This window comes from Aptenodytes patagonicus, chromosome 1 (assembly GCF_965638725.1).
Source record: "Aptenodytes patagonicus chromosome 1, bAptPat1.pri.cur, whole genome shotgun sequence".
NCBI lineage: Eukaryota > Metazoa > Chordata > Aves > Sphenisciformes > Spheniscidae > Aptenodytes > Aptenodytes patagonicus.
Window position 1 is genome coordinate 10,986,280 of NC_134949.1, and position 23,322 is coordinate 11,009,601.

At 38.7% G+C, this 23,322-nt stretch overlaps 1 protein-coding gene across 1 annotated transcript in view; it reads left to right on the forward strand.

Moving 5' to 3' along the window:
• Positions 1–1,982: 1,982 nt before the first annotated feature.
• Positions 1,983–23,322, forward strand: part of HGF (hepatocyte growth factor) — a 57,560-nt gene continuing 36,220 nt past the window's right edge. The window contains exons 1-4 of the mRNA XM_076328622.1: positions 1,983–2,075; positions 14,077–14,242; positions 18,973–19,085; positions 19,682–19,796. Coding sequence (XP_076184737.1) covers positions 2,000–2,075; positions 14,077–14,242; positions 18,973–19,085; positions 19,682–19,796 — 470 coding nt within the window. The 5' untranslated portion in view covers positions 1,983–1,999. The remainder of the gene's footprint in view (positions 2,076–14,076; positions 14,243–18,972; positions 19,086–19,681; positions 19,797–23,322) is intronic.

Genomic DNA, 23,322 nt, shown 5'->3' on the forward strand with positions numbered 1-23,322 from the left:
GACTATGTATTAATAATGGAAATCCATATAGCAAAATATTTTCTCCTTCAGGGAGCACCCTAGCCCTCAAGAGACACAGCAGAAACCTTCCTAAAATTCAGGAGAAATCTGACTACATGCCAAACACTCCCCTCAGGGAAGTCAGTGGCAAAAAATATCTACTTGTCTTCAATGGCGCACGATTTTGTGCTTTATACAAAAAAAGGTCACTCATCACATGCATGGACAACAAGTCAAATACATCTGGTTAACAGAATGTGGCTATTCTGGGCTCAGCATGGTGCTATGATTATTTTTGTTGCTTATTGTTTATATTTATGTCTATCTTTAAGCACAGGGAGAAAAACAGAAAACAAAAACTAAGTGAGACATCCATGTTCTATCAGTTGCAGTGGACAAGGATTTCGCACAAGGTCATTGGCCAGTGGAATACATTTTCTCTGTTCTCAGATTGTGCATCTCTAAGGAACTCCTGTAAATTAACTTTTATTCTTGGGAGATAAACAAGGACAGAAAAAAAAAAAAAAACAAACCCTAGAAATAATTTTCATTCTGCAGATTTCAGAAAGTATTTTTTTTCTCACATAAATGTGTTTTTCCTGTAACGCCAAATGTTCAAAATATTTTCTTCACAGACTCTCAACTCCTTTCTGTTCCCTTTCTTTCACTTACCAAGGCAGTAATTCCCAAATGGACATTTTATGTTTTGCCACTGGGCATAAACTGGGTGGAAAAAAAAAATGTTTTGGGAATATAGGAAAAAATTGAATAAAAGTTAACAATGAACATTTGTGGCTTGGGAAACAACCCATTTTTAAGAAAAGCTGTTTCACTCAAAGGTGTTTATCAGCAGCATGGATAATAAGTCTGGGGCAAAGGAGTCTGGGCTGGAGAAGGAGACCTGTTTTCTGACTCACAAGGCATGGGGCCACATGCAGGTCTCTGGTTTATTTATGGAAAATGGAGGGAAACCGTTTCCTGTGTTGTCACACATTCGTGCTATAGATGGTAGGTGGGTGCATGGGAGAAAGGAACAGTTTAAATTAAGGCAGAACTTTTCCTGAAGTGTTTATTTTTGAACACTCGTGTGTCACGAAGGCCGGTCTCATGACTTTAAACAAAAGCCAATGCCATTGCTTCCATGAGGTTAAAATGAAGTGCAATAGAAGAATTACAACCACTTTGCCTGTGACAGAAGGAAGGTCAGGCCTTGCTTTGGACTGAGGCTTGTCTCCATGCAGCGACGCCTGCCAGCTGATACTTGACCTTTAGATTCCCCAGAGTTGCCACAATTTTGGGGAAGTGGCATTTGTCAGATGGCCAAAGAGGGTGATGGAAAGGCCAGGCTGGTGGCCAGGGGCAGCCATGGGCAGGTTGGAGGAAAGGTGTTTTGGCCTTGCTTTGTCCCTGGCCATGGGGTGGGGGAGCCCTGCTGAAATGGCTATGGATGAGGGTGCTGCCTGGGGATGGGGCTGAGAGGCAGGTGGAGAAAGGGGGAGGTTGTGAAGGGAAATGTCTGCAGGGAGGGAGAGGTTTGTTCTGGCTGCAGGTAAGAGGGCAAATGGAGCTATGGGGGCAAGAGGGGCAGGGGGGAGGCCCTGGGGGGGCTGCGCAGCAGCAGACATCAGCCCCGGGGCAAGAGCTGGGGGGCCCGGCTGCTCCTTCTGAGCCCCTAAGGAAAGGAGGGAGGGAAGGACGGAGGGAGGGATGAGGCGGTGGGAGCCCTCTCCCTGGGCTGGCTGTGGGGCGGGAGGGGAGGCAGCTCCTGGGGAGGGGAGGAGGAGAGGAGGCAGAGGGGATGTTGTTAAACAGTTTCTTACCGTAAGAGGGAGTTGGGACCCAGATCTTTCCAGTTAATCACACAACAAACTTAGATCATCGCAATAAAAAGCAGCTCGGCTCACTCTGCCTCCTCTAGTGACCGGCTGTGCACAGGGTCCTTCCGAGGAGCCATCTCCTCTTCTCCTCCCCGCCAGCCGCCGGGGGGGCCGCCAGCACCATGTGGGCCACCCAACTCCTGCCAGCCTTGCTGCTCCATCAGCTGCTGCTGCTGCCCATCACCATCCCTGCGGCAGGTTAGTTTTTTCTATCACTTCGCTAGTGACCCCCCTCCACCTCACAGCTGCATCATTTTCCCTCTCCTTCGCTTCGCCGTGGCGAGGGTGGGTGCTCGGGGCGGTGCACCGGGCGCCCCCCCCCCCCCCCCCTCCCCGCAGGTGGGGCAGACGGGGAGACCCCGACACCTCCAGCGCCCCTCAGCTCCTACCTGCTCGGCGGGGCAGGCGCCTCTCCCCGCAGCCTGCGGCCGGGCGGGGGCTTAGGTGCGCCGGTGCCCGCCCAGCGCCTCCCGCGCCCGGCGGGGGCTGCGGTGCGGAGCGGTGCGGAGCGGTGCGGAGCGTGCGGCGGGCAGCGCGGCGGGTCGGGACAAGCCGCGCTCTGCCTGCGGCAGGGCGTCCGCGGCCAGCGCTTTGCGGGGAGACACGGCACGTTTTGGTGGTTTGCGGAGAGGTCGCTGCTTCCCGCCACCTCCTCGCCGGGTGAAGGGGAGCTCGGGGCTCGCTCGGGACGGGGAGCCCGGGAGACACTGAGAGCGGGAGAAGGAAATCTCATCGTTGCCCATTGGTGCTCCCGGCCGTTATCAGGATCATGAGGAAACGTGTCCTTAATTTCCAAGTGGTAGAATAAGTGTACAATGACAGAAGTTGACAAGGAATACCCAAAACACAGGATAGTACGTTGCTGGAAGGGAACGTCCTTGCTGAAGTTCAGCAGCATGTACATGCTATTTCCAGACTGAAATACTTGTAATTGCATTAGATGTTCCCAATGAAATCCGGGAGGCGGAGGGGGAGAAGGAACAAACAATAAGTAATCAAGTGCTGGAAGCTCTTTAGCTGAATTTCTTTCCTGAAGTGTCCCCCTTGGACTGGATATCTGAAGCGCTAACTCTGTGTTTCTATTGGCCCCCGGGGGAGACGTTTAAGGAAAAAAAGTTTGCAAAGGTTTCTACAAACCTTTCCTTCCTTCCTTCCTTCCTTCCTTCCGCCAACATTGTTAGGGTCAGACCTTTGCACAGACAGAAACAAAAGACAGCCACAATTCAGGGAAAGGATCTGCCAGGAGCGGGCAGAGCGAGGGCAGGCACACGCAGCGTCTGGGTCCTGGGGCAAGGTCTGAGGGCATCAGGCGACATGTATGGCAAGTGATGTTGATGGTTTCCAAGACATAACTACATTTTCTAGTTAAATAAATATTTTGAAGTAGGATTTCAAAGTGGAGTATTTTGTGATCTGAGTGGGCAAGTCAAAAAAAGACTGGCAGCATCACGTGCAGTAAAACCTGTCATTTTTCCCCTACAGTAAGAGTGTGGTTCTGTAGGATGCTGAACATCTCACCAGAGCTTCTGTGCTCAGTCTGCTTAGTGATGATTTTGTTTTTGTGGGCATTCCTCGCAGGCGACACAGAGATACAAGCACTATGCTACTACACTTTTCTGAACTCCTTTTACACGTACACTGCAATTTCCATTCTATGGACATGTGACCTCTCTGAAAAGTGATGACTAGAGCTGGTCAGGAATTTTCTGAGGAAATGTGTTTTTTTTTTACTGGAAAATGCTGACCCATCAAAACTTTTCACTAAAATAACTCCTTTTAAACAGAAACTTTCTTTGGCTTGGTTCCCCCAAATCAAATGAAAGAGAAATTTGCAGCAGGATACATTCACAATAGCTTGTGGTACCTGCTGTTAAGAAACCCTCACCTGTGACAGAAACTCATCAACTGATGGGCTAGTTTGAAAAAAACCCAGAATACTCCCCCCCCCAACTTTATTCCATGGGCCAAAAATGCAGAAACTGGTCTATAGCCAAGTTCGTAAGAAGCTAGGTCATGCTTGCTCTCTTGATGGTCAGGATGCTTTTCTTGAATGAGAGAAAGTCCTTGTTCTCCCTGACTGTAGGCTTTTAGCGCTGGTCTGTAGTTTACCAAGCTCAATGAATATTTAATCTATCTAATATTCCAACAGGAGAGACTGAGAGACAGCCTCAGTACTGCCAGTATGAGTAGGCTGATGAATAGGGTTGTGCCCTAACCAATGGGCTCTCCAGTTTAGGAGTGGATGGTTCATCTTGATGTGGAGGAAAATTAAATTTCCAAAACTTCAGAATTTTTCACAGAGTAGAACTTGTTTTCTGGTCAACTTTCATAGTGACAGTTTCTTGGCAACCCTCCCTTTCTTAACTTTCCTCCCCCACCCTCCTTAATATTAATCAGTCCTATTGTTTGCCTTATGGACAAGCAAGAGGACTCTTACCTCACGCTGCCATTGTGCTTACCTTGCTTTTTAAAAGCTTATGATCTTCAGTAAAAGTGTCTGGGTTTTTACAATGTAGGCAAGGGGAAGTTGTGCCATTCCTTTTGGAAAATGTATTGGTTGCTTTCTAAACATACATGGTGTCTTTGTACAGGATGTTGAATACTTTTTACTGGGATGTTTTTAAGAAAGGTTAATATTTGCCTACATGTTTATTATTTTTACATATGAAAAACAAGCTAAGTGATGAAAATAGAATTTAAAAATATAAAAAAAAGTCTTTTGCTAATGCATATCCATACTTTTTCTATTACTGTTCTGTCAAAGCTGATTTTAAATGTATCTAATGATGAGTGTTATTTCTTATGTGAATGGATCTTTTAGGTTTGGAATCCCATGGCCTAAGTTCTATGCGAAGACAATGTCCTGTGTTACCAAGGTTGCTGACTAATACATTTGAGTTATATTAATGGGTAAAGAAAAAGGAGGGTGAAGAAAACACGGAGAAATTTTCATGTCAGCAAGCTGTCCACACTATCAATTTCTGAGTTTCTTTTTAATATATAAAAGATAAGACGGTGATTGGTGAAAGATAAATATGCAAGGTTCCTATAGACTACTTGCCTAGTCGTTATCAATATCCTGTAAGTCTCTGTCACTTGCACAAATAAATTAATCTGTAGCTAATAACTTTATCAGGGAGTTTTCTTCCTTGTTGAGATATTCTTATTATTCAGTATTCTTAGACAGTAGCTCTTTAATAATGTTAATCTAGTGAAACTAAAAATTACTTTTTAATCGAAGCAAAAAGTAGATTGTATATTGCAGAAGAGTGAATGTTAAAGATTTATTTAAATTAAAGATAAACTTTTCTGGGAAAAGACTGTCAGACAAGTGTACTTATTCAGATTTCTCAGCACTTTCTGTAGTTTGGATGATCTGAAGCAGTTGCTAATGAAGATGTGGGAGTTGCACTTAGTTCCTATACATAACTATTGTTTAAAAAAAAAAAAAATCCCATAGCCATAATCGATGTATGAATGTTGTGTATTCCTGTGGTCTGCATAGCTAAGTATATTTTAAAAATTTAATGTGATTTATACTTCCCCATTCCAGCTGTAGATAATCATTATACTATATACTGTCAACAAAGGGAAATGATACTCTGCCAGTTGGAAGACTGTATTCCTTCTGTTTAATGGAATCCTTTCGGTGCTCAGTGCCAGGGGCTGCTTGTTTTGCTCTCACATATAATACAGCACTTACCCTGCTTAACAGATTTTCTGTTTCTATTAATGCCATTTTCATAAGCAACATAGCAGGAGAATATAGAGTTGAAAGACATGAGATTAAAATGTTGCATAAAACTCTGGAAAATTGTGCACTGAAGTCAAGGAAAGGAAAGCCTCTTATTGGAGGAGCTCATCTGTCATTATTGTAATACTTCAACTGAGGCCAGGGTTGGAAGGGAAATGTGCAGTGTCCCTCAGGAGCGTAATATCTCCCCTTTGCATCTTTATGCTGAACATTAGTTTGCCACTTAAGCATTTCAAACTTTTCCAAGGAGATTTGAAAGCAGGATAACTGGGCCTCTTGATGGGTAAAAGCTTGATGTGGAGAGGAGAGGGTTGCCCTGAACTTTTTGCAATTACTTGTACTGGATGAGTGTTGGAATGACACTTTCTCCCCGTCAGCGTTGAGGTGGGGTTGAAGGGCAGAGGCTAGAAGGCAGCATGGAGGTGAGAAAGGATTGATCATAGAGGTGAGAAAGGATTGATCTCCACGCTTGCTTGGGAAGCATGAATAGTAGGAGAATTGGCATGATGTGAGCAATGTTTGTACCTTGCAGTAGGGAAGTATGGCAACTACAAAGAACTGGGAAGGGGTGAGGACATCCCCGCCTTTACCCCATCTTTTTTCCGTAGTTTTTTTTGGCAGTGCCTTTAGAGGATAGTAGAGCTGTTCCTGAATGTTGTTAGTACCTACACGCAAAGCAGCGCTGCAGCATAGCAGAGCTGGGAACATGCTCCAGATTAGTCAGATGTGTTGGCAAAATCTAGCTGCAGGAGCTTTCAATGGCTTGTGGGCCTCCACCCTTGTGCTGTCTGATGAGTCCGGCCATGCCTGGCAGTCCTCAGTGCTGCTGGCCCAGCTGGGGACTGGCTGCTTCCTCCGTCTCCCCTCAGCTCCAGCTCTTCCTACGACTCCCGGCCTTGGCCGGCAGCACTGTTTTTATGTATACAACATGCAGCAAGGCTCTCATCACTTCTCACTGGGGCTGTTTTGCTGCCCTCGGCAGTCTGTCACTCTTTGTTTTGCCCAAATCCCTGCCCTTCCTGCTTGTGCTTTTCTCTTTACCCCCCACTCCATGCCCGGACATCCTCAGAGAGACCCCCTTGCAAAAGGAGCGCACAACGTGCTGCGTGCCTCAGAGGAGACACCAGACACTTGTAAAGATTGTGGAATGCAATGCGAAATGGTGGGGATTTAATTCTTGTGCAAAATGCATAAGACAAATCTTACAAGGGAAAATCCTCTCAGTAATTTAGCCAGAGGTTAGATACAGCAAGTCAGAGTACAAACTGCAGAACATTTGTTTCTGCCAATGGGTCCCAGCATCCTGCTGAGCAGATAACCTTTTCTTGGAAGAAAAAAAGCTGTCCTTTTGCATATACCATCCAATTTTAGAATATACTATCTGTTGTTAGCATTATCCTTAGCTACTTGAGCTTTCACGCTGACTATAGGAGAGGGTTACAAAGGCAGGACCTAGCAAAACATGAAGTTGGGTTCCAAGTAACATGGCAATCTTTGCAGCTGCTGATAAGGGGTATGTGTGCATGGGGGTGTGTGTGAGAGTGGTAATATACAATGTAAAGCCCAAAAGAAATACCTTTTTGCATTTCCTGAATCTGCTCAACAACTAGATTGAAAGCCAATGTAAAAATAAGGAAAAAATTATCTCTGTATTATATATCTGTATTTCAAACTACTTTCTAATATTTGTAGATTTTTCTCCCATGATGGCTCTTTTGCCAAGAAAATGAATTTCAGAAGTTAAAATAATCACATCATCCTCTAGATACCTTTCTGAGAGACTGTTTAATTGTGACAAGCTAGAGATGCGTCCTTGGACAGCTGGTTTTATTTTGGTGACTTTCCATCTATACAGCTGACTGCAGTTTTTATGGGTATGGTTGGTAAACTTCTTTCATGCCAAATTATTGTCTTACATAAATAACCGCATTAAACTTAATCTGGATTCTAAGTCTATTCAATCTACAAAGTTCTTTTCTTGGGTGCATTTCAGAATTGTTTCAGTTTCTCATTATGTTGGTCTTTCTTTCTTTCTTCCTTCCTTTTTTTTTTCTTTCCAAATGAGAAGTCATTTGGAAAAGGTGTTCACTTTTTTACGTTCTAACCAGGAATCTGGACATTTCTGATACTGAAACAGGCATAAGGAGAAGTCAAAGTAAATGGAAGTAAGTTAAAAGTAAGTTAAAAGTGCTGAGCGTTAATTCTTTTTATCAAAGTGACTCTGTTAGGACTTGCTTTAAGAGAGAAAACTGCCCTGAATGCATTTGTTTAATGCTATTCTCATAGATAACAATACTTTGATGACTCTATTAATGATTTTAGTATCAACATTCACCTTTAATATCTTTTCTTTTATTACTGTGACCATACTGTTGACTTAAGCATGTGGTGCCTGAAACTATTTAGTAACATCTACTTTCACCATCTGGTCAAGTTTTGTGTTTTTTTTTTTCTTAATGAAGCCAATATATTTACGCTGTCATACTGGGGCCTGCACCAATATGCAATTTACCCTTGATGTTTTATATCCTTCAGAAAGCATTGTCTTGGAAATACATCATTGAATTTAATTGAAAGTATCCCTTGAACCATGCTTTATAGACAAGTTTAACACCTCACTGCATTTACGTACTGTTCTTCAACCCAAGTATGCTGAGAACTGTTGCTTTATTTCAAACCCTATTCATTGATTTTTCTTCTTAGACAAGCTTTGCCAAATGCAATTTTACACATATAATTAAGCATACTTTATTTTTTATTTTCATATTAAATTGTCACTATTTATACTGAGATAAGCATTCAGCTTTGATATGAAAAATGTTTTCTGACACTGTGATAATCCACGGTTTTGAAGATTTTTGCTTTGTACATTTTATTGAGATCTAACATTTGCTCATTTCTTTTTTTTCCATTCAGATACATACTTATGAATATCTTTGCTTGGGTGTTACCATGCAATTTTTGTTGAGTATGGTGTTCCCTGATGAAATGTTTGCTACATTTATTGTGTTGAACTGTTCTTTCCTTTATTTATTTCAGATGTGTTTAGGGTTGGGCTTTTTATCTTTTCTTTTTTTTTTTCTTGATGGTCTTTCATATGATGGTAGATTTCTGATTTTTTTCCCCCCTAAGTTTTAAGTCACATGAAATTCAGCTCTCATTATTTTTTTTTTTCCTAGCTCATTGGGGAAATCCAGTTTACTTTGGCTTGCAGTGATGATTGTTTGCAAAATTAAATTAATAGCTAATCTCATTTTGACATTCTGACCTGCTTATCAGTTATAACACAAATAATTCAATCTCTAATTAGTCTGTCTGTTAACTGCTCAAGGTCAAGTGACTTCATTTCATTAAAAACATGATGCAAAATATTAAACAGAGGTCTAAAATGCCAACTGATACTAAAGAAAGGGGCTATGTCTCTTCTATATTTCTGAAATAATTATATCACTTTATATGTGCATTTTTCTTTACTGGAATATATTTTGAATCTTCAGCTTCTCTAAGCTTCCTACGCAGTGTGTGGACAATTTCCCTCTTCCAATTTTTCTTCCCAGTGCCATCTTATTTTGCATTTCATTGCACTATTTGGAAGGACTGCAGTTGATTCCTGCAGTTCCCTGACAGTATCTTCCAGCCTAAGGAATTTAGGTATCTTCATTTTCTTGATTTATCTTTTTTCCCCAAAGATTTAGTTTATCTCTGACATCTAAGAAACATAACGAACAGCAGTGCTGTTATGTAACTGTCCATATTTTTTTCAAACCTGAAAATTATAAAAGGTCCTTTTTCCATCCACGGTATGAAGACCTATATCCAACTTACATACATCAGTAACTATGACAATAGAAAAAAAAAATTTCATTACTCCAGACAGTTGAAAGTTTAGCACAACAAAGCAAATAACTACTTAGTAAAATGCTGAAGTTCTGCAAGTGTAAACAAACAGAATAAGGAAATAAAACTCCATACCAAACCATCAAGATTTCATTAAGAATCTTGATTTATACATAAACCTTTAATTTAAATGTATTTCTCTTCTCATTTGGAAAATTTGGTGTTGAGTTTTGATGTGTTTGTTCTGTATAATAAAGTGGGATGCAAAATTAGAAAGAAATGAAAGGAATGAGGCTTCTCACATTATCACAAGACTTCACGATGTGTTTCTTTAACAAAACACTAACTATTGCATAGACTGGAGTGAAACTTGGAAACCCTGGAAGCTGACATGCCAAATGCATCATAACTCCTGTTTAATAAAAGCTTTGTAGAGTCTATGACAAGTCTGTAAAAGTAGAGATTTTTCTAGGGGAGACAGCCAATATGCTCCAGTTGTACTCTGAAAGACTTTAACTCCAAAGCCTAAATATACAGCTATATCAGAAAAAGCTGGACTGGCGGAGGAAGGAGAAAGGGATTACCAATGAGGTAGATAAAGTCAGACAATTTAATTGTAAAATTTTGCTGTAGACAATACAAGTAGTATTTTGATCTCATTATGATGGGCAAAGGTGATCTTTAAGCCTGTTGATGTCCTATATGCTATTTTGGTTACCACAACGATAGTATCATATCGGCTATATTAGTTTTTTACTACTAAACAGCTAATGCAAAAACAAATCCTTTTTGTGGTCAGACCGAGACCTGAGAGTCTGAAACTTGACTTGCTTAGGTATTTGAACTCTAAGTGGCCTGAAACTAGATTTATACTGAATTTCTTGACTCTCATGTAGCTCAGTATCCGGCCTATTGTTTTCTGCAAGGTGTGAATTTTTAATTGAGATATAGAACATAGTCAGGTAGTTTCAGGACTGAGTGGTGATTGCTGTTTTCCCAGTTCTATTTTGTATAAATATAATTAAAATTGCAGTTAAGTAGGTTGTAGAATAGAGGTACTGCAACCTCCTAGTGAGTTTTCTCACTAAAATGCTGCAGAATTATAATTTTCTTTATTTCTGATTATTGATTTGGCATGGACTGGAACTACTCCAAGAAAAGGTATTAGAAATCTTTTCCCCCAGATGTTCTATAGTTTGGGCAGTCTCAGTTAATGCTTCATATCTGAGAAGATTATATAGAAACCTCGTATGAAAAAGGTAGCAAGGGAACCCAAAGCTCGGTTCTTGTAGCTCCCAGGTAAATGTCTTTCACTGTAAGGAACCTTTTTTCTTAAGTAAATATTCAAAACATTTTATGAAAATGGAAGATCTCCAGCAGGGAGACTGTGGAAATCCCAAATGAGATTATGGAGTATTTGCCCAATGCTGCATCCCACTAGAGCAAATATGGTAGTTCCCATTTCCTTGGGCACTGGCTGAGCTCTTCAATTTTCTGTTCAACCAAAGTTGCTATCTTGTTAAGAAATAGAAAGAGACACCACCTTCACCTTTCTGAGGATTTTTTTAAGTCAACCAAAGAAATACTTTTAGCTAATGCTTGTTTCTGTTGAAGAAAAAAATGTTGATTCATATTTGACTGGATTCTTTTGTGTTTGAATCAGCTGCTATTATTTTCAAATTTAAGTGGAATGTCAGACTTCCTTAGTAATATGATATTCAACTACAAGAAACATCAGAGGATATGGCCCACAAAATAACCAAAAGTCCTGATTAATCAAAGTTTAGGAAACTGAAATGAATGGCAATCACAAATTAGGAACATTAGTTATAGCATGTTGCATGATAACCTTTAATGTAGCACATTTCTAGGGCACTATTTTATTTGAGATTTTAATAATAAATGCACCTAATTTGAAGTAAAAAAGCTCGATTATTTTTATCTATTTTGTTGTTAGAGTTGTAAAAGTAATGCTTTGTGTTATTCTGATGGTTCTAACAGTCACACCACAGATGCATTTGGCCCTTTGCCTTTTGGATTATAAGCAAGTCGTAGAATGTTGTTGTTTGAAAGCTAAAGTAAATCAGGCTGTTATGAATTGCTAAATGCAAGATCAAACCCATAATCCTCTTTGGACAACTGCTAGGAAAAGAAGAAAAAAAAAAAGCACAACTGTGAACCATGTTTTTCAGGCAGAACAGAATTTCTTGATTTTTTTAATCATATTCTTGCAGGTTAGCTGGTGAGTTTAAGAAGCTGTTATCATCAGGAATTAAGATAATGACACTTATCAGTAGATGGGAAATGTTAGCATCAGGAATTGAAAGAAAATACTTTGATATTTCTGTACTGATTCTTACCTCCATTTGACATAAAAGTCTTGGCTGAGACAACATAGAACTAACAATTAGGTCTTGTAAGATAATAGATTGGGAAATTTACCACAAAAGCTTTATAGGAGACTTGTTTTTCTGTGGTTGTCCTAAAGAGCAGATGCAATCCTTTTTGCAGCACTTTGGCTCTATCACAGGTACAGCAAAAAATAAAGCAGCTTCAGTGTAGACACAACGGCTTCCAGTAACAAGGTGCTGATACTTAAGGCAAGAGTGTCCTCACAGCATTTCCCTAGACATTCATTTTGGGTGCATGTGCGCTGCACAAATACAAGGCTGAAAATGCTTAAGAGAGCTGATGTGAGTCCCTAACACAGCACCAAAACTATTAACATTTGATCTTTTCATCAAAAGCTTCTTCATATAATATAATAAAATGGATTTGGAGGTAAATAAATTCTTTTTTTCTGAAAATGTTTGTAGTTGGAATAAAAATTGTGAGCTATTAGGTGCAGGGGAATAGCATAGTTCACCTTCAGCAGTTCAAAAAGGAGGAGAGTAGGATGGGGTGAAGATTATTTTATAGGGACATTGAAGCAGGGATATTCTACTCCTTTCATTGTCTTTTTTTAAAAGGCTGAAGCTTGATGAAAGCTATTTTAAATGTCTTTGGTGTATTTTTAGGTGTCTTAGGGATAACTCACCACTGAGAGGTGTGATTTAGCTGAATCCAGTGAAAATGTGAGCTCACTTAATGATCAGGATGGAAGTTCTGCAAAGGGAACACCCTTAAGCCCTCCTTGGCTTTACATTATGTGGAGCTGTCAGTAACTCCTTCAGAGCCTCAGCTATCGCAACTTACAGAGTTCTTCTGAGCTTCTGCACAGAGTGCACCAAGCAAAAATTTACTGACCTAAGTGCACTCTGCCCTTGTATGAGGAATTATCTATTCAGGATAACAGAGCACTAGGCTGAGGTTTCATATATTTGAAAGATGCTGGCAAAATTTAATAAATTCATCCTGAGCACTTGTGTTCTATCATTGTTGCAGATTCTGTAGAGAAAGGTGAAAAGACAGTTGTGAAAACAGTTATATGGAAGGAAGTTATGAAAAATACTATTATCTACTTTGTAAATTAAAGAGGGATTAATTCCCCTAACCTTACCTGGATTAGCCATATAATCCAAAAATATCATCTGGGATCATTGAGTGAAGTAGGAGAAATAGATTCAAAAGGCAATTTGTCCTCCCTATGTTACTCATCTGTCAGCATAAGGAGAATCACTCTCCAGAGGTACTCATCTGCCTTCATAGAATCATAGAATCATGGAATAGTCACTGACGATGGAGCAGCCCACACTGGCAGACTGGTTTCTATGGAAAAAAAATAAAAATATACATACATATTGGAAAAACTGTGGGTTTTTCTTGCAAAAATCAAAGACTTTTCCTCTTGCACTTTAGCCAAACATCTCTAGCCAATCTTCCCCGCTCCATTTTATACTCTTTCCTCCGGGCCTTTCAACACAGACACGGAAACCAGATCAGTGCATTCCTTTTTGCAGAAATCTTTGTGGCAGTGCAGACTATTTCCATGCTATGGCCTCTGCCTCCCCTCGTCTTCTTTTCTGTAGGCTAACAACTCTAATTCAGTCACACCTAAACTGGACACAACACTCACACCGAGTCTTCACTGGAACACAGGGAGGACAAATGATTATTTTGTGTCATTTCCAGGCTCCATTTCTTTTCACAATTTGTAATTAAAAGTTTGCTATTTTAAGAACAGTTTATCACATTCAGATTGTGATTCTCTATAACATTTATATCCTTTTCCTCCTGATTGTAACTACACTCTGTCCATCCAAAAAAGACCTTTGTTCACCTTTTTCACTTAAGTTTTTCATGGAAATATTTATAAGATCTCAGATTATTATTATCAAGCATATTTTGGTTGTTCTGAAAAAATTTTACAAAGGGTAAAAAACATTCCTCTTACCCTTTTCTAACATTATGCAAGTCTTTATTTGAAATTAATTTTGCTGTAATTCCTACCATTCCTGTTTTTAAGAATGGAGATCACCATCTAAAATAACCAATTCTTCTCAAGTACCTGCTTGTACCTTATCTTTGTGAATTTCTCTATGCTTTAGGTACCTGTGTTCCTATAATTCCTAATAAATGTTATTCATTTGTAATGCCATCTTTAATTTCAGCAGTGTTCTTTACAGTGTCTTTTTTTTTTTTTTTTTTTCTTCTTTGCTTCTTTCTTAGAGGGTAAAGGAAAAAGGAGAAATCCTCTTCATGACTTCAGAAAAACAGGAGAGTTGATGCTCATTAAAATAAACAAAACACTGGAAGTAAAAACCAAGCTGTTAAATACCACTGAGCAATGTGCCAAGAGATGCAGCAGGAACAAAGGCCTTTCATTCACTTGCAAGTAAGTTATGTATCTCTATTTTTTTTTTCCTAACAGTACCTATATAATTCTCTTCGGCCAAAGGTCTGTCTGTAATTGTCATCAGTGGTAGCTTGTACTGAGGACAACCTAAAGATTGTGCTTTTTGGATTTCCATGATCTTGTTCTACCTGTCCAGAGAGCGTTAGTCTTTTCTGAAGCTTTATCTGAATTGTTCTGTCTTCTTATCTTGTCCAATCTGTAATCTTTTCCATAACATAGGTGAAAAAATGTACTCATGTTAAGATGTGGATGACTTGTGCTGCACTGTAGTGTTCGGTGAACATTTCTGAGATTTTTATGTCTCTTATAAAATGGTTATTGTCACACATCACAGCTGCAGTATTTCAGCACCACTTCAGACCATATTCTGTCTTCATTCTTTGCACATTACTCCCACTGAAATCAATGGGAACCTCGCACATGGAACACAGATACATGCACTGCTGAAGTTCACTGGCAAGTACTACAAATCTGATACAATGGAATCGAACCTTCTGGGCTGCACAATCACTACAAGTATACGATAGCTATTCTTCAGCATCTGCTGTCTCTTCAAAACACATCATGCAGCTGATTGCTTGTCTGCCTTGTACATGTTCTCTACTATTTTTTGGAACAAATCACTATTATTTTTCCCGTGTATTAGACTTAAATTATCCCCCTGGCCTCTCTTAGTCTAGACCATTAGCAATAAATGAAAGGACATGAACGCCAGAGAATCTTGGAGAGAATGGATGACTTCTGTACTGGTGAGTACTGGGCGAAATGTGAGCCTGATCTGGAAACATAAAAAAGTTTTGACAATCACTACAAATGGAAGCTAGACCAAATGTGATAACAAAAGCTCTTCCTTGGCAGAAAAGATCCTCGACTGTAATTTCATCCTTCTTTAAGCCTTTAATTCCAGTATTGCAAGATCTAGTTTGTATCGTTTTGTACTTTGACTATTTATATATGTAAACAATGAGCAGAGCTTACTTATTTCTGTTAGAAAATTGTTCCAGGCACTAATATTTTTCACATGGCACAAGCCACTCCTTTTCCTACTGGCAGAGCTTCCATGATATCATTGCCGAGTGGATCAGGTTGTATTCAATACAGCAAGAGATCCCTGACTTCTGATAGTCAGCAGTGAGGAGTATTATGAAATAAGGTTTCAAAGCATAAAAAAATTCTGAATGACACCAAGCAAACAACAATTCTATATTTCAACATCTGCTTAGGAATATTGTCTCAAGCTAGTTGTAGCTGCGCTGGCTGGTATGTTTTACGTTCTGAAAATAAAAAGTGGGTTAATATATTTGTTGATTCTATTTTATATGAATAATAATCTAGAATCTCTCTGAATTTTTATTACTTTCTCATTTGTGAAGAATTTTTGCTATTGGGACAGTGTCTGATGGATTCATTAAGGGGCAAATTCTCTCTGCAGTAATCAGTCATAAAGCAACATAGAGGAGCCATGGGGACTTTGAGAACACATCTCGGAAGAATCCTACTCACAGATAGCAGAATAGCAATCAGTCATGTAACTATTTTGCACTGCTGATGAAAAAGAATTGCAAATCTGACTAATCGTGCTCTGAATCTGCAATTTTCCCCGACAGTTTTTTAGCAAGGAAGGCTAGCAGCAGAGGTGTAGGTGGTTAGGTCTTGCCTGTGCTACCGCGATGCAGCAGAGCAAGAGGGATTTTCTGTATCTGGGAACATTCTTGTGGTTTCCCATTTGGCCCCAGATGAGTCCTGTTGTAGCATGCATACTTCTTTGATGCTACTGTAAACGTATATTTGACATGTGTTCCCTTTTAAAAGAATCAGTGATTACCAATGTTTCCCTTGTATTCCTAGGATCCCCAGTCTTTAACTTCATACCAGCATATGGTTACTACAAGGTGATATTTGTTGCCAACTTAAATTAAAAACAATTTACTGATTGTTGTGGGAGCATTTTAAAATAAGAAGAGAAGTAACACAAAATGGCATTTTAAATACTTGAAATATAAGACTTGGATTTTCCTTTGTTTATTGACATTTTCATGGCTTTATTCTGATGCTCCATATCCATGCAGTAGTTGTCCATCACTTGGGTCACAGCACTGATGTTTCATTTTCTGGATGCAAACTCAATTTCTTTAAGTATTAAGTTCAAATAAAATATAAATACTTTGTAACATAATTGTGACAATAGCACTGGGAGCTGCAACCCCTGGGTCTGTGCCCTGTGAGGTACACAAGCAGGAAGAGCGCTGGGTTTCTTTTCTGCCAGAAAGTGGTAAAGTAGCAGATTCCAGGCACTACAGACTTAAAAAGGATCAGCCATTCCTTATTTTCTGGGGGAAAAAACAAACAAACAAAAAACAACTTTTGATTTATTTATGATAAGTTTCTGTATCACTTGCAAGTAAATTGTGAGTATTATATTTGATAATCATTAATCCTTGCTGTTTTTAACTCTGGCACCTTTTTGTTGGAGCTAATATATGTCAGAATGGACCTTTCCTCTTTTCCCTTGCTATCATGCTTGCACAGATCTTGATCATTTCCAACTGAGATACAAGATCCTTATCTAAACTCTTCTTCTTCATAACACTATTCCTAAAACCCTCATCAAAATACCCCTTAGATTCATTTACCTCATCTTTTTGACTTCATAACTCTCTGTGCATTTCTGCCTTCCCTATCAGCTTTACCAACCTGCTGCTAACCTGTTCTTATTCCTTCGTTTCACCTCCATTTGCAGTCCATTACTCCCACGGTTTTCCTGCAGTCAGCCTTGCAGCATTTCCCACTACATTTCTTATGGATGAGAAAAAGATGATATAGTTACTATTTTATTGGCTATGCAGACGACTTTTGCAGACATGTCACTTCTTTACCTACAAAGCTGTGCCTGTCTTAACCTTTGTTATCTGCTTAATTTCTAGAGTGTCTTTGTATTTACATAGAAAGGGATTCCAGCATAGACCACAGGATTCCAGTATCTGATCAGAAAATCTACTGACTATCTCAGTACAAATAACAACAATAAAAAATGTTGTGATCGGCAGTATCAGTGAAGAAAGTCCAAGAATTTGCTTAAATATGTTGACTTTGGAAGTGTAAAACCCCTCCAGATTTGGGTCCAAGAAAAGATTGTTAGAAACTTTTATGTGCAGAAGTGGCTGAAGCCAAACTGGAAAGAAACCAAAAGGCAACTGAAAGGCAAAAACTGAAAGAAATGTTTGTAAACAGTGCATTCTGCATTACCACTTTAGGAGGGAGGAGGGGAAAGGAGAATGTAATTGGAAAGTCAAGAAAGGTCAAGGGTATTTTTGTGAAGATGGAGTTAGAGGCATTTGGATACGCTCATATTTGAGAACCAGCCAGGAGAGAACAGAAGGCTGAACAAGGGCAGAAGGATGAAGGTTAGCAGGTTGGAAACATTTGGAGTCAACAGAGTAGAGAGAGCAGTTGGATGAAAAATCTGTTTGGTGATGGAAACGATAATGAAGAGGATGTTTGAAAGAGAGAAGAGTGGGGAGGTTGGATAGGATCTTGTAATATTTTTAACTGAAGCCAGCAAGATCTCACACAGAAAAACTTGTATGGCGAGGGGAATTAAATGAAGATCAAAGAGCTTTGATTTGGGGGATGTAGTGCTCAGGAATATGGCACAGCCAAAGTATGGATGAAGTGTAGGGAATCTGTGTGTCTTTTGGATATGGTCAAGTAGTGTTAAAATGCCTTCTCAGGTCGGAATAAAATATCTCAGAAGGTTTGGGATGACTGACAGAAATGTAGACTTTGTGGTGGTCTAGAGACAATAGTATCATGTCAGTGATTTTTTTATTTGGTTCTAATGAGAACTTAAGGGAAAAAAAGAATTTTCAGTGGTTTGTTTTTGTTTTTGTTTTGGGTTTTTTTTGTCTTATTGGAATAACTGTTGCCCCCACTCAGGCAGTCAAATGTGTTTTTAAAATCCTTTAATATATTTTACCTACACTTAAGGAATTTCCTTTCAAAATGATGTTAGGAGAAAAAGGTCTGCACATTTCATTTAAAATATTGAAAAAAATGTTTTTACTCTTCTGTTTTCTGTTTGTCTGTCTTGCCCCCCCAAAATCCACTCAATTCAGCACACATTGTACTCTGTCCTTGAAAGTAGTTAAAAATAAGAGAAAAAAAGAAAACAAAAGCAAAGCAAGGACAAGCTGTAGGTACACTATCACAGTTTAGATTATTCATAAAAATAAAAATAATCTTGTTTTTAAACAGCTCTGTTGTTCTAGTCAAGAAACAGACTCCTTGTGCTTGAATTTTCCTCAAGCCACCAGTGTGAGACACTTAACTATTTCAGAGGCATATTGTAAGCAGAGAAAAGATGTTTTAGAGTCTTCTTTTTTATTCCCCAGAAGGCAGCACAACTGGAGACACAAACGCTGTCTCAGTCACATTTATCTCACTTTTAAAATAAAGATCTTAAATGACAAGGGAACTCTTAGATTAGTGTGAACAACCAAGCTGGTATTTAATGTAATGGTCACATCAATTTAATTTCTTTGTTTCTTTGTTCTTGTCAGCACAGTTGTGGGTTTAAATAGTAATTTGGGCTGTTTCTCTGACTTTCCCAGTAAAAATAAATCCGATGTCATTGCATGCTCCTTGGCAGGCCATGTGTCATTATTAAAAACCACACAGAGATTTTTTTCTCATCCAGATTTTCTTTGCAGGGCCTTTGCTTATGACAGAGTTACAAAACGATGCCATTGGTTATCCTTCAACAGCTTGACAAATGGTGTGAGAAAGAAGCAAGACCATGCGTTTGATCTGTATGAAAAGAAGGGTAACTGATTTATTTACTGATTTTGTTTTTCCAGCTATGGAAGGGAAAAAAGCTGAAGTCAGTCAGTGACTTTTTGGCTGTAGGAGCATTCTGGGCATGGGATGGTTTTACGCATTCTGAAAGCTACATCCTACGGTTTTACTTACAAATATCCTGGGTTTGCTGTCATGCAAGTTTGTCTACATACTTTCTCTTGCTCAGTTTTCCAGCCTACATATTTTCCTACCATCATATGTACTAGTCTGAAGCACTACTTCAGTTTACTACTTAAAAGCTCAGTTGTATGAATTACTGTTATTGACTTAATATTGCTTTTATTTACCTCATTAATGAATGGGGGACTTAAGTCCTCAGACATGGACTTTTGGTCAGTCAAACACTTTGGAAACATTTTCAGTACCTTTCTTTGGGAAGTTAATGATCAATATTTTGAAAAAAAAAGACAAGAACGTATGCGGACAATTAAACAGTATTTTGAATAATTAAGTATTTAAAGGCTATCAAAAATATATTATTTTTATTTGAAAACTGATGATGAGCTTTGATTTTAAATACATTAACCAAACCCCTAATTTTCTTCTCTTTTCTTTCAATAGACTATGTCAGGAATTGTATCATTGGGAAAGGAGCAGACTACAAAGGAACGATATCTGTTACCAAAAGTGGTATTCAATGTCAAGCCTGGAATTCAATGATCCCCCATGAGCACAGGTAAGAGTTCAGGAGCAGAGACAATGGGAATAGTGCTCAGACAGCTTCCATAAAGCATGGTTTGACTTATTAGCAGACAAAGAATTTATGAGAAAACTGACCTTAGACAACAAAATCTCTTAGGTGTATTCTTGCCTTTCCCCAAGAGATGCTGTTCTCCAGATCCCAGAAAATCCTTACCTTCTTGGGCTTTCTCCAAAGAGGTCTCTCCTAATGCCAGCCTGTGTGTCTGGATCCCTTCCTTTCCTGTGTCAGTTTTTTTAGCTGTTTATATCCTTTTGATCTCTTAGCTACTGGCAGAAACAAAATATCTGCATAACTTCAGCCTGGGGTCTGGAAGTTTATCTCTGTTTCTTAATAGACTCCCAGGAAATGGATAATTTAAAAAAATACATTATTAGGAAGTGAGGGATACTAGGGATATTAGCCCACCTATTTGATCAGTATATAATTATTGTTACTATATTCTGCATGGTTACTATTAATTATTATTTGTAGAATATGTTAAACTCTATAAAGCACTTAGACCAGACAACAAATACATGGAAAGGACTGAACAAATTATTGAAATCCTTTCCTTCAGATCATACGAGCAATAACTAAAGACTGATGCAGCAGGTATGGGACTTAACTTTTGAGTTTAAGACCTGATATAATGAGGAACTGAGGCCATATCTATGCCTTGAGAGTAGACTTAGTTCAGCTGTACTAGCTAAGGAAAAAGAGAAGAAATCCAAAAACTGAAGCCAGTAAGAGTAATGGTAAAAACAGATTCAACCACAACAAATGTTGCTGGAAACTAGCAAAAGGACTGTGAAGTACTGGTCTACTCTTTGACCATTTCTCTTTGAACCTTTTTGTGTTGGCTTTAGCCATGTAGATAATAAACCCTTAAGAGCCAAAACCAAAGTGTCCTCTCATCCATAAGCTTCCTATCCACCTTGCTGCCTTTTGCTCTGGACTCCCAGCATCAGCACTTCGTTTAGGAGGAGCCAAGCTGGAGATTGCTAGTGAGGAACTGGGCTTTGCACTGCTCAGTCCTGTCCTGACCAAATCTATCCAGTGTGCAAGATGGTATCTTGGAACAACATTAAAAGGCAAAGGATACTTGGGTTCTCTCCTCTTACGATGTGTTACAAAGCTGAGCCTCAGGCTTGGACTTGACTGGACTTGGCTGCTTATAATATAGATGGTAGTGTGCCTGATTTTCAGTGTGGGACCAGACCCGCTCTTACTTGTGAATGTATGATAAATACCATCAGCTCCCACAGCAATGACCTCTTGAGACTCAACACCTTGAAGTATAGAATCTTCATCTTTTAGAAATGAAAGAATTCTCAATAATTACAGCTTAAGCAAAAACGAGCATTCATTCTATATAATATACATATGACTTTATATAATTAAAGAAAAAAGTGTCTGGATAGTATATATTATCACTAAATTGCATTTTAATATACAGTATACACAGCTTTATCTAATGCATTTGGACAGCCACTCTTCTATGATGTATTTTATGAGAATGACTTTTCTCCTGCCTTGTGCAATAAGTTTAATTCTTAAAAGGTCACTGGATAAATGAGGCGGCTGCATGCTAATTTTGTTTTTCAACATCAGAAAATATGATTTCATCATCAGAGACATGAGGGAGATGGGAAGAAGCAGACAGTAGTGGTGTGTTTGGAACTTATTAGTGTGAAAGGCTTAGATTTTTAGGTCAGTTTTTCTCAACATCTGATTATCACAAAGTGCCATTGGAAAATAAATCCCTTTTTCATATGCAAGGGAGAAATGCACTTTACTGATTTTTCATTATCTTTCTAGAAAGAATTGAAATAACTTCAGACTTTAAACTTGTGCTTGGATTTAACAAATTATACTTTTATTTATTTGTATACCAGTAGAACCTGGAGACTCCCAGCTGAAATCAGGGTCCCATTATTTTTCTCTCCATCCTAGTGCAGATTACAAGACTAACTTTTTTGTTTTGCTCTTAAGAGTGTTCTATCTAAATGGATAAAACCGATGCAAAAAGGGTTCAAAGAGAAATGGTCAAAGAGTAGACCAGTACTTGACAGGCTTTTAGCTAGTTTCCATGACTTTTGCTGTGATTGAATCTGGTTTTACCATTACTCTTACTGGCTTTAGTTTTTGGCTTTCTTCTTTTTTTCCTTACCTAATACAGTTGAACTAAATCAGCACACAGTTTTAGGAGTGGCTCTATCTTCCATTTCTGCATGGGTCTTTACTGCATCTCACCTTTTCCTCCCTCAAGAATGTTGCTTCAGTACCTGTATATTTGACCCATCTTGAGTTTATAATGCTATTCATTTTGACATTTTTTAATGTTCTGACAGCATATCTGACGTAATTTGAAATGCCTTTTCCCTATATTTTCTAATGTCCATAATTTCTGAGCAGAAAGATTTTCCAGCAGGAAAATTAAATAAAATTTTCTAATATGCACTGACATACTACATTAACACATACACAGGTTGCGATGTCCCATCAGAAAAGTTTGCCCAGGGCTGTCTTTAGCTAAGAAAAAATTTGAGAGATTTATATTACAAGACTACAGAGGAAAAACAGAAGCAACAATTTTATAGGTAACAGTAATGACATAAAAATTATTCTTTTCAAGCACCAAAAGTAAGAAAAGCACTTTTAAATAATGCTTCCACATTGCTTTGACTAGAACCACAGTGTAATTAACAGAGGTATTTTCCACTTCATTTAGTTCAAAGATTTCATTAATGGGAATAAAACTTGATTAAAATGTCACATGTCAGAATTTTCTTTTTGTTTCTCTCTCTTTCCCTCTCTTATTATTTTTAATTTATTCATTTGTTACATAGAATTTGCCAAGGACAGCAGGAACCATACATTTATATTCTGCTTTTGTATATAAATTAAATCAGTGTCTGTGTATAAAGACTGTCCCAAGTGCTTAGTTTAGTTTCCTAAGCTGCAAGTGTCTACAGTCATCTAAAAGAAGTTAGATGACATTTCATTCCTTTTTTTTTCCTCTAGAATATAGATACATTTGAATTCCCTTGGTGATTAAAAAGCCCACACCAAAACAAAACAAAACAAAACAAAAAAACAACCCCCCCCAAAAATAAAGTATTGGGCATTTTCAGAATAAAAGGTGCACTTTGCTTGTGATATTTCCACCAGAATTTAAATATACTGAAGAAAAAAAAGTGGAACAGATCTAGGAAGCTCAAAAATTAAATCAATTCATTAAGTTGAATTACAAGTTTTGTGTGATCCCCTAGGTATTTTGCCCAGCTTTTCAATTAACATCAACAACAAAAAATCTTCATGGAATTGAGCATACTCTGAATTTAATGTGTTTTTTAACTACAAAGATTTAGCTGCTGTTTAAGCATCACTGCAATGAAACTGGCAGTGAAGTGTCACCGGGTTTGTCTGCAATGTGCAGCCTAAGGGTGGCCATGAGCTCTTGCAGCGGCATTGAACAGAACCAGCCTTGGGGTTGGGCTGCTTACTATAGGGTTACTGG